The following is a 12,866-nucleotide window of genomic DNA, read 5'->3' on the forward strand; positions in this document are numbered from 1 at the left end:
TACTTGAACTTTGTGAAGCATTTATTTGGGCTGCAATCTAAGGTGCAGTTAATTGCCTTCACGTCTCAGAACAAGCATAGACTGACGACTTTCAGAAGAAAGTCTTTGTTTGTACCCATTTTGAGCCTGTAATCGAACCCACAAATGCTGATGCTCCAGATACTCAACTAGTCTAAAGAAGGCCAGTTTAATTGCCTCTTTAATCAGCACAACAGTTTTCAGCTGTGCTAACATAATTGCAAAAGGGTTTTCTAATGATCAATTATTCTTTTAAAATTATAAACTTGGATTAGCTAACACAATGTGCCATTGGAACACAGGTGTGATGGCTTCTGATAATGGGCCTCTGCACCCCTATGTAGATATTCCATAAAACATTTGCCGTTTCCAGCTACAATAGTCATTTACAACATTAACAATGTCTACACTGTATTTCTGATCAATTTGATGTTATTTGATGTTTGTTTTTTGTTTTTTAAATTTGCTTTTCTTTCAAAAACAAGGATATTTCTAAAAGGCCCCAAACTTTTGAACGTTAGTGTATGTTTTACCATTTAGAAATGAAAGTACTTCATGTATCTAGTCCCCTCATTTGAATAAGCCATAAGTATTTGAACCTATTCACCTATAGTGCATTAAAGTAGTCAAAAGTTTAGTATTTCGTCTTATATTCTTAGCATGCAATGACTACATTAAGCTTGTGACTCTACAAACGTGTTGGCTGCATTTGCAGTTTGAAAACAAAAGGTATAGCCCTTTCTCGAAACAAAAGGTAATGTTCAGGCAGCTATCTCTGCACAACACCACAGTATGTCCACCCCCTCCATACCCACCCCCTCGCCTGATGGGGCACTTCAAAGATTAGAAACCAGGCAAAGGCCCCCCACACCACTCTGTTGTAACCACACCTACTTTATCCTCACAGGCTCTTCCCCTTCTTGGCTCACTAATGAACTCCAGAGGTCAGTCACTCTAACTCCACAAGCTGAGGATACAGATAGGAAAGTTTTGAGATCGACATTACTAAGAAGAAGAGATTGATACTACACTTTGCATAATCTAAGGGCCACCACTAAATCCACAGCCCCTCTCATAGTATTATCACCGTGATGTTGGTCTGATTCTAGCGAGATCAGTACACAGATTTGGATAAGGAATTTGATCTTGATTTTCACTTTGACCATTGTAGTGGACTCTGCAGGCAATGCAGCATGTATCTGGTAAGCATATATTTTTCAACCTTTACTAGATTAGTGAGTCAGTGGTCTGGCAAGAGAGCAACAGCAACATGATGACCCCGTCCCCCCTTACAGCTGACCCCTACCACCAGGGAAACGTCAGGATGACCCTGGAGAAGTCTGACCTTTGGAAGTCCTTCCACAACCTAGCAACTGAGATGATAATCACCAAACATGGCCGGTAAGATACTGTTGTTGTCAAATCAATCATCATCATCATGGCTGGTGCCATCTCCAAACAAGCCATTGACTGAGCACATCCCATGTCTTCCATATCCCATTCATTTCTGATATGTAAATCGACAAAACATAATTGAGGTGTGTGCACTGAGGAGTACATTTCTTGCAATTCTGTAGCTTTAGCAATGCAGTGAAACTGTCTCTGCTGCTAGTATGCTTTTTTTCTTGTGTAAGAACGAGAGAGCACAGCGTTTTGGTCAGGAATTGAGAATATAATACCATTTGTGTGGGATTGTGTGTATCAGGAGGATGTTTCCTCACTGCAACGTCAGTCTATCTGGACTCCAACCCTATGCCAACTATGTCCTCATGGTGGATATGGTTCCTGTGGACAACTTCAGATACAGGGTAAGAACATGTCCACCTTCCTTCTATAATGCATCATATATCATGTCTTATACACACATTACAATACCTTTCTATTGGGAAAGGTCCTATTGATAAGCCAAACGTGTCACAATTTGGAATATAGTCAGGCATTGTTTTAAAAGGAAACAACGAGATTAAGTAAAAGACAAGCTTGCATATCAACCCCAGCAGTCAGTCTGCATACAGTCCAGACAGTGACACACTAACACCCAGCCAATCACCACACACTCTGCATATCAAAGACCATTACTACTTCCTGTTTTTCTACCCCCGGCTGGAGGTCCAGCCATTTAGCACCCCACCTCCAACTCTCCCCGCTCTAATCAAAGTGAATGGGGAGCAATCACCCCTCCATGCATCCACTGGCCCTCCCCTCAGCTTTTGACCAAATGGCTCTACCGAGAGAGAGTTTTTCCTTTGTTATAGCAGTTGAAGTAAAAATGTTGGTAGATTATATGGAAAGATGTACATACCTACATGATACTACTCAAGCATGCAGTGATATGCACCATAGATTCCTTACATATCTCACTGTAGAGACTGAGGGTATGTGAGTTCTTGTGGTGTCTAAATGTCAAGTCTTGTCTTGGAGTTTGTTTCACACCTGGGTAAACCACATCCCCTCCCCCCTGCTCTCTGTCTCTGTAGTGGAATAAGGGCCAGTGGGACATGGCTGGGAAAGCCGAGCCCCAACTCCCATGTCGGACGTACGTACATCCGGACTCCCCCGCCCCGGGCTCCTACTGGATGAAGCAATCTGTGTCCTTCCTCAAGCTCAAACTCACCAACAATACTCTGGACCAGCACGGCCATGTAAGTAAACCCATCTCCTTCTCTACTGGATCCCCAGCCCACGCCTCACAGTCGGAGAGTATACAGTTGTACTATCGATAAACAATACTGTTAGTTTTTTAAATGTTTTTTTATATATATTTTTATGGGACATATAAAGAAATACAAATTAGAAATTGAACAGATACATCATTTTATCCCTCTATACTTATAGAAACCCCGTCCCTTTAACAACAAAAGCAGCATACAAAAATAAAATACATTTACGATTGGAAATAATAATATATAAATATGCACACAAGTACACATACACAAAAATAAAAAAAACATCACTATCCCTTCCTTCCCACACCCTTCCGTATCCCATTGGCCAAAATTCTTACTCCTGAACAATAGAAGGCAACTGTTCAAAAAAGGAAATGAAAGGCTGCCATCTCAAGAAAAAGTTATGAGTACATCCTCTGAGTGTATTTCATTTTTTCTAAGTGTAGAAAAGACGTTAGATCTTTCAACCAGGATGATGCAGTGGGAGGTTTGAAAGATTCCCAGTTAAGCAAGATCTGCCAGCGGGCTATAAGGGAGGCAAACGCTACAATGTCCGCTTTACTTTTAGTGAGACTAGGCAAAAAAGATGGGAAAATAATATAGCAATTAGAGGAAACAACGCGGTTAGTTCACTCCAATTGTGTTGTATCTGTTCTGTCCCCAGATCATCCTGCACTCTATGCATCACTACATCCCACGCTTCTCTGTGGTCCAGGCTGACAGTCTGTACAGTGTACGCTGGGGACACTTCCTTTCCTTCTCCTTCCCTGAGACCTCCTTCACTGCAGTCACCGCCTACCAGAACACTAAGGTCCATCTACAAACTCACGTGTTAAGAACATACAAATGGCACACCCACATAATTCACTTTTCGGGAATGAGTGTAACCTAATCTGATGTCTTCATCTCTACTCCTGCTTTCAGATCGCTAAACTGAAGATTGACCACAACCCCTTTGCTAAGGGATTCAAAGGGGAACACACCCGTACTCATAGCAAGAGGTACGTATTATTAGAACTATAACACTTGGTGCATGTGAGAATACAAGGGATAGCATATTTATTTACATGTAATTTTTTCCCCCATAGGTGTCGATCCAACAAGAGTCCTGGGAATGCTACAAAGAAAGCCAAAGAAGACAACGATCCAGGAAACCAAAGTCCTCCAGTTACCAGTCAACAATATTTGACACTGTTATCATGTAAATGGTTGCCAGCCTATTGGCAATCTCGTTGATGCAAAATCGTTTTCCCTACAGACCTCCAGACGGCAAAATTAAACTGTGAGCTAGAAGAACAGAGGATGACCCTAGGAGCCACAGAGAACGTGGTTTCGGGTAAGGAGGATCTCTTGTCCCCCTGGGCCTTGAAACAGGACCCGTCCCAGAGCCACAGCCTGCACACTGAAATACTGGAGCTCCACGACCACAGACAGGAATACAGCACTGAGGAGCAGATGGTGCCTGGCCCTGCATCTATGTCCTACCAACCATGCAGGTACTGTACAACCACCAGGAACACTCACACATTGTAAATTACACCTTGACTTCCATTGTTTTTAAAGAAACCCAAGGCTGACACACCACACTCATTTAGAGAGTCACTCTAACAGCCTGCGCACCCACATGAGAACTAACATATCCAGAAACAGCACCCGTTATGCCAATGGAACATTCAGTGACTCATGGCTATACTTAACAGGCCATCTATGATGCAGGAAGTGGACACCTCCATACTGTGCATGAAAAAGTAGAGTGACTGATTTTATTTGTGGGTTGATGTCATGATGGCAACAACAACAAGCAGTTCATATCAGTAACCCACTCCATATTTCTCATTGTCTCCAGATCGGTTGAGAATGGCAGACTTCTCTCTCCCTCCTCTATAGCGGAGGATGGTGAATGCAGGCGCAGCTATGAGTCTCACGTCCCAGATGTAGCCACTGTCTGTGGACAGAAGATTACCAGACCTGTCCTTGTCAGGGACATGGGTCACCACCACCACACCTTGGCTCCAGCCATGCCCCAGGACTACAGAGTGTCCCCGGTCCATCTGCCCATGTCCTCCAAAACCTACCCTGGGCATTTGGGTTACAGTTACCCCCTCTATGGCCACTACTCCACTGACCAGGGTATGGGTCAGTGGGCTGAGTGTGGTACTGGACAGTACTCTGGACCATACTTTCCTCACCACCGGCCCTTCCTCACCAGTCAAACACTGACCACAGACCAGGGCACCCTCCCAACTCAGTTTTTATCATCATGGCAACATAGCGGCAGAGTGGAGCTGGAACCAGAACTTCAGTTTGGACAATCAGGCTGATCTGACAAACAGATCAGAATAGCTGACTCAGGCTCACAAAGCGAAGGAGCGGGCTTTCACATTGTGAATAAAGATACTTAGGACATTTCAGGAAGTTTCAGAGAGGAAAAGTTGGTGATATTTGTGTATGAGGTCCAAACAAAGATATCTTAATGTGTGTTCTTTAAACTTGTTCTCTGCTATGTGTGTCAAGAGGGGTGTGTGCCATTTGCTGTTCCCAGTCAAGTCAGGCCTGCAGTCAAATTCAGCTGAAAGAGCAGAATGCTATGTCAATGCTATATACTGGACATAATGGACTGAACCTGCTCTCCTACTGTGCTGGTGCTCCATATGAACTGCCTTTAAATGTGTGTGGACGTTCATGCTTGTTTGATGCATGTAAAGTATGTGTGTTTGTGATAATTGAGATCAGAATATAACCAAACCTACTGGGTACAGACGTCAGATTAATATGTTTTGATTTAGATTTGGTTGAGTTGTCAACGAAAGTGAATTCAATGTGAAATTAACAAAATATTTCACCATGTCACTGGATTTAGGTTAAAGAAATGCGAAATTCCCTTATGTTGATGACTTTCCCCCAAATCCAATCCGTTTCCACGTTGATTCAGCGTCATCACATTGAATTTTTGGTTTAAATTATGTGGGAACAATGTTGATTCAATTAGTTTTTGACCAGTGGGAAATGATGTCATGATATTCCAAAATAAATACAATTCAGAATCAACTCATATTCCCATATAGAAACATGAATCTTTATCATACATGTTGTGAATATTATAAGCCATAAGTGATCCAAGGGAAGTCAATGTTTCCCAGGAGACACTGCAGGAAGAAGAGATACAGAGGGACGCAGAGGTGAGTCCTTCACTCCCACAGAAGGGAGTCATTGTCATAGGATAGTTGGCAACTCAGAGTACAGACGGACATAGAAGGGCACCAAGATTAGTCTTTACCTCTGTAAAACCTAGACCTGACAAAAGAGAGCAAAGGGGAGAGAGATGATCATAAGGCTGGCTGGGTTTTTAAGTCTGCCGCAAATATTTAACCGAGAGAGAGAGACCGTCTGCAACTAGCCGATAGGGCTTCTGGGAGCACGTTCTACACAAGGCCAGGGTCAGTGGGCCTATCATAAAGCTCCACGTCTCCTCGTCCTCCTACTGTATATACTGTGGAGATGGTTGAAATTACACCTGAGAGAAGATGAGTAAGATAGTGTTAGTTTATTCAGGAAATCAAAGTGGACATGGAGTTTATGGAAGTGGTCCAAAAATGGAAATTGATCCCAACTCTCAAAAAGTGGTCAGACCTATTTTATAATGTAAAGACCTGCAATGCAATGAATACAATGTATTTCTATCCAAACATTTAAATGAAATATTCATGAACCATTTGGAAGTTATTGTATTATATATTAGCTTCAGCTAAATTGCACAAAAGTCCTGAAAATGTATTCACAGAAGATAAACTGGGTTGAAAAGTATTATTGCCCAATTGAGAGCATCCTGTCGGGCTGTATCACCGCCTGGTACGGCAACTGCACCGCCCACAACTGCAGTGGTCTCCAGAGGGTGGTGCGGTCCACACAACGCATCACCGGGGGCAAACTACCTGCCCTCCAGGACACCTACAGCACTCGATGTCACAGGAAAGCCAAAAGATCATCAAGGACAACAACCACCGGGACTGGGACAGAGACTGAAAAACAGCTTCAATCTCAAGACCATCAGACTGTTAAACAGCCGCCACTAGCACAGAGAGGCGGCTGCCTACATACAGACTTGAAATCATTAGCCACTTTAATAAATGGGGAACACTAGTCACTTTAATAATGCCACTTTAATAATGTCTACATATCTTGCATTACTCATACCGTATTCTATACTATCTATTGCATCTTAGCCAATGCCGCTCTGACATTGCTCATCCATATATTTAGAAATGCTTAATTCCATTCCTTTACTTAGATTTGTGTGTATTAGGCATTTGTTGTGGAATTGTTAGATATTACTTGTTAGATATTGCTGTACTGTCAGAACTAGAAGCACAAGCATTTCATTACACTTGCAATAACATCTGCTAACCATGTGTACTGTATGTGACCAATAAAATTTGATATGATATGATTTATTGGACTGAAGCCCATGCAAAGACTGTGAGTGACAGCTACCTGATTACAGACAATGGTTGTGATTGTCCAGGACCATTTCAAGTCTCATTGTGCCAACAAAACAATCTGTTTTAGCTGTACCTAGCCTGACAATAGCCTGAGCGGTTAAGCTCTCCGTGTGTGATCAAAACGGGCAAAAAATAGACCCCATCATTCGTTCGGTGCTTTCTGCTGCATTTGATCAAGTCAACCAAGTAGAAAATTTGATTCCTCTCCCTGGACAGGACAAATGAATGGACCAGAGTGGAGATGAGGCAACTGCTGTCCCCACTGGCTTCAAGATGTCCACCATTGTTCCTGTGCCCAAGAAAGAAAAGGTAACAGAACTAAATGACCATCACCCAATAGCACTCACTTCTGTCATCATGAAGTGCTTTGAGTGGCGAGTTAACTTCTTTGGGGGTAGGTGGCAGAATTTTCACGTCCGGATGAAAAGCGTGCCCAGAGTAAATTGCCTGCTACTCAGGCCCAGATGCTAGGATGTGCATATTATTAGTAGATTTGGATAGAAAACACTGAAGTTTCTAAAACTGTTTGAATGATGTCTGTGAGTATAACAGAACTCATATTGCAGGCAAAAACCTGAGAAAAAATCCAACCAGGAAGTGGGAAATCTGAGGTTTGTAGGTTTTCAAGTCTTAGCCTATCCAATATACAGTGTCTATGGGGTCATATTGCACTTCCTAAGGCTTCCACTAGATGTCAACAGTCTTTAGAACCTTGTTTCAGGCTTCTACTGTGAAGTGGGAGAGAATGAGATCTTATTGAGTCATGGGTCTGCCAGAAGGCCATGTGCTCAGTCAGGCGCGCCCGTGAGAGTTAGCTCCGTTCCCTTTAATTTCTAAAGACAAAGGAATTCTCTGGTTGAAACATTATTGAAGATTTATGATAAAAACATCCTTAAGATTGATTATATACATCGTTTGACATGTTTCTACAAACTGTAATATAACTTTTTTGACTTTGTCTGGACCTAGTGCCTGCACATTTGGATTACTGTACTAAATGCGCGAACAAAAGGAGATATTTGGACATAAATGATGGACTTTATATCGAACAAAACTAACATTTATTGTGGAACTGGGATTCCTTTTGATTCCTGAAGATCATCAAAGTTAAGTGAATATTTATAACGCTATTTCTGACTTTTGTTGACTCCATAACATGGTGGGTATCTGTATTGCTTGTTTTGGCGCTGTACTCAGATTATTCCATGGTGTGCTTTTTCTGTAATCCTTTTTTGAAATCTGACACAGCGGTTGCATTAAAGAGAAGTATATCTTTAATTCCATGCATGACAGTTGTATTTTCATCAACATTTATGATGAGTATTTCTGCAAATTGACGTGGCTCTCAGCACTTTCACCGGATGTTTTGGAGGCAAAACATAACAACGCGCCAATGTAAACAGAGATTTTTGGATATAAATATGAACTTTATTGAACAAAACATACATGTATTGTGTCACATGAAGTCCTATGAGTGCCATCTGATGAAGATCATCAAAGGTTAGTGATTAATTTTATCTCTATTTCTGCTTTTTGTGTCTCCTCTCTTTGGCTGGAAAAATGGCTGTGGTTTTTTGTGACTAGGTACTGACCTAACATAATCGCATGGTATGCTTTTGTTGTAAAGCTTTTTTGAAATCTGACACAGCGGTTGCATTAAGGAGAAGCTTATCTTTAATTCCATGCATAACAGTTGTATTTTCATCAACATTTATGATGAGTATTTCTGTAAATTGACGAGGCTCTCTGCACTTTCACCGGATGTTATGGAGGCAAAACATAACAATGCGCCAATGTAAAGAGATTTTTGCATATAAATATGAACTTTATCGAACAAAACATACATGTATTAGCATCCCACGTACGCTAGAGAGGTTAAGGAAGGATCATATCACCTCCACCTTACCTGACACCCTAGACCCACTTACATTTGCATTCCGCCCCAATAGATCCACAGACGATGCCACATACTCTGACAGAGCTCCAGAATTCCTCTATGGAGATGGGAGAACATTCCAGAAGACAACCATCTCTTCAGCACTCCACCAATCAGGCCTTTATGGTAAAGTGCCAGACTGAAGCCACTCCTCAGTAAAAGGCACAAGACAGCCTGCTTGGAGTTTGCCAAAAGGGTCACGTCTGGAGGAAACCTGGAACCATCCCTACGGTTAAGTATGGTGGTAGCAGCATCATACTGTGTGGATGTTGTTCAGCGGCAGGGACTGGGAGACTTGTCAGGATCGAGGAAAAGATTAACCGAGCAAAATACAGAGAGATCATTGAGGAAAACCTGCCCCAAAGCGCTCAGGACCTCAGACTGGGGGCGAAGGTTCACCTTCCAAAAGGACATACCCAAGAAGACTCAAGGCTGTAATCGCTACCAAAGGTACTTCAACAAAGTACTTAGTAAAGGGTGTGAATAGTAATGTTTTTTTTATACATTTGCGGAAAATTCTAAAAACCTGTTTTTGCTTTGTCAATATGGGGTATTGTGTGTAGATTGATGAGGGAAAAAAATGTCATCCATTTTAGCATAAGGCTGAAACTTAACAAAATGTGGAAAAAATGCGGGGGTTTGAATACTTTCTGAATGCACTGTATATAGCCTTGTTATTGTTATTTTATTATGATTTTACAGACTGTAAAATACTCATCACTAGCAGCCCATCACCCAGTACCCTGCCCTGAACTGTCACTAGCTGGCTACCACCACGTTACTTAATCCTCCAACTTAGAAGCTGCTGCCCTATGTACATTGACATGGACCACTGGTTACTTTAATAATGGAACACTGGTCACTTTAATAATGTTCACATACTGTTTTTGTCATTTCATATGTACAGTGCCTTGCGAAAGTATTCGGCCCCCTTGGACTTTGCGACCTTTTGCCACATTTCAGGCTTCAAACATAAAGATATAAAACTGTATTTTTTTGTGAAGAATCAACAACAAGTGGGACACAATCATGAAGTGGAACGTCATTTATTGGATATTTCAAACTTTTTTAACAAATCAAAAACTGAAAAATTGGGCGTGCAAAATTATTCAGCCCCTTTACTTTCAGTGCAGCAAACTCTCTCCAGAAGTTCAGTAAGGATCTCTGAATGATCCAATGTTGACCTAAATGACTAATGATGATAAATACAATCCACCTGTGTGTAATCAAGTCTCCGTATAAATGCACCTGCACTGTGATAGTCTCAGAGGTCCGTTAAAAGCGCAGAGAGCATCATGAAGAACAAGAAACACACCAGGCAGGTCCGAGATACTGTTGTGAAGAAGTTTAAAGCCGGATTTGGATACAAAAAGATTTCCCAAGCTTTAAACATCCCAAGGAGCACTGTGCAAGCGATAATATTGAAATGGAAGGAGTATCAGACCACTGCAAATCTACCAAGACCTGGCCGTCCCTCTAAACTTTCAGCTCATACAAGGAGAAGACTGATCAGAGATGCAGCCAAGAGGCCCATGATCACTCTGGATGAACTGCAGAGATCTACAGCTGAGGTGGGAGACTCTGTCCATAGGACAACAATCAGTCGTATATTGCACAAATCTGGCCTTTATGGAAGAGTGGCAAGAAGAAAGCCATTTCTTAAAGATATCCATAAAAAGTGTCGTTTAAAGTTTGCCACAAGCCACCTGGGAGACACACCAAACATGTGGAAGAAGGTGCTCTGGTCAGATGAAACCAAAATGGAACTTTTTGGCAACAATGCAAAACGTTATGTTTGGCGTAAAAGCAACACAGCCCATCACCCTGAACACACCATCCCCACTGTCAAACATGGTGGTGGCAGCATCATGGTTTGGGCCTGCTTTTCTTCAGCAGGGACAGGGAAGATGGTTAAAATTGATGGGAAGATGGATGGAGCCAAACACAGGACCATTCTGGAAGAAAACCTGATGGAGTCTGCAAAAGACCTGAGACTGGGACGGAGATTTGTCTTCCAACAAGACAATGATCCAAAACATAAAGCAAAATCTACAATGGAATGGTTCAAAAATAAACATATCCAGGTGTTAGAATGGCCAAGTCAAAGTCCAGACCTGAATCCAATCAAGAATCTGTGGAAAGAACTGAAAACTGCTGTTCACAAATGCTCTCCATCCAACCTCACTGAGCTCGAGCTGTTTTGCAAGGAGGAATGGGAAAACATTTCAGTCTCTCGATGTGCAAAACTGATAGAGACATACCCCAAGCGACTTACAGCTGTAATCGCAGCAAAAGGTGGCGCTACAAAGTATTAACTTAAGGGGGCTGAATAATTTTGCACGCCCAATATTTCAGTTTTTGATTTGTTAAAAAAGTTTTAAATATCCAATAAATGTGTCCCACTTGTTGTTGATTCTTCACAAAAAAATACAGCTTTATATCTTTATGTTTGAAGCCTGAAATGTGGCAAGAGGTCGCAAAGTTCAAGGGGGCCGAATACTTTCGCAAGGCACTGTATATACTGTATTCTACTCTACTTTAATCAATACACAACTGACATTGCTCATCCTAATATTTATGCATTTCTTAATTACATTATTTTACTTTGAGATTTGAGTGTATTGTTGTGAATTGTTAGATACTACTGCACTGTTGGAGCTAGGAACACAATCATTTCGCCACACCCGCATTAACATCTGTTAAATATGTGTATGTGACCAATTTGATTTGATTTGAGAGAGTATGAAGGCAGAGGTGATGAAAGGACATCAAAACATAGGCGAGACATACAACAAAGAGTTACCTTCCTTTGTTTGAAGGTGAATAAAGTGTTTCCTCTCTCTCTGTCTCTCTCTCTCTCTCACACACACACACACACACACACACACACACACACACACACACACACACACACACACACACACACACACACACACACACACACACACACACACACACACACACACACACTCACACTCACACTCACACTCACACTCACACTAAGCCCAAACCAGATGGGATGGCATATCACTGTAGAATGATGTGGTAGCCATGCTGGTTAAGTGTGCCTTGAATTTCAAATAAATCACAGACAGTGTCACCAGGAAAGCAACCCACACCATAACACCTCCTCCTCCATGCTTTACGGTGGGAAATACACATGCAGAGATCATCAGTTCACCCACACCGCGTCTCACAAAGACACGGTGGTTGGAACCAAAAATCTCAAATTTGGACTCCAGACCAAAGGACAAATTTGCACCGGTCTAATGTCCTTTACTCTTGTTTCTTGGCCCAAGCAAGTCTCTTCTTCTTATTGGTGTCTAGTACTGGTTTCTTTGCAGCAATTCGACCATGAAGCCCTGATTCACACAGTCTCCTCTGAACAGTTGATGTTTAGATGTATCTGTTACTTGAACTCTGTGAAGCATTTATCTGTTCTTGAAATGTTCCGTATTGACTGGCCTTCATGTCTTAAAGTAATAATGGACTGTCGTTTCTCTTTGCCTATTTGAGCTGTTCTTGACATACTATGGACTTATTTTACCAAATAGGGCTATCTTCTGTATACCACCCCTACCTTGTCACAACACAACTGATTGGCTCAATCGCATTAAGAAGGAAATAAATTCCACAAATTAACATTTAACAAGGCACACCTGTTAATTGAAATGCATTCCAGGTGACTACCTCATGAATCTGTTTGAGAGAATGCCAAGAGTGTGCAAAGCTGTCATCAAGGCAAAG

General features: G+C 41.8%; 1 protein-coding gene across 1 annotated transcript; it reads left to right on the top strand.

Annotated features, from left to right (window-relative positions):
* The first annotated feature begins 972 nt into the window (after positions 1 to 972).
* On the top strand, positions 973 to 5,732 carry LOC112219822 (T-box-containing protein TBX6L-like). The gene is made up of 9 exons (XM_024381326.1): positions 973 to 1,220; positions 1,314 to 1,419; positions 1,724 to 1,826; positions 2,496 to 2,660; positions 3,349 to 3,495; positions 3,609 to 3,685; positions 3,773 to 3,843; positions 3,943 to 4,180; positions 4,531 to 5,732. The coding sequence occupies exons 1-9, from the start codon at positions 1,205 to 1,207 to the stop codon at positions 5,003 to 5,005; spliced, it is 1,398 nt and encodes a 465-aa protein (XP_024237094.1). The 5' UTR covers positions 973 to 1,204; the 3' UTR covers positions 5,006 to 5,732.
* The last annotated feature ends 7,134 nt before the right edge of the window (positions 5,733 to 12,866 follow it).

Source organism: Oncorhynchus tshawytscha, linkage group LG20 (genome assembly GCF_018296145.1).
Source record: "Oncorhynchus tshawytscha isolate Ot180627B linkage group LG20, Otsh_v2.0, whole genome shotgun sequence".
In the NCBI taxonomy this organism is placed as follows: Eukaryota; Metazoa; Chordata; class Actinopteri; order Salmoniformes; family Salmonidae; genus Oncorhynchus; species Oncorhynchus tshawytscha.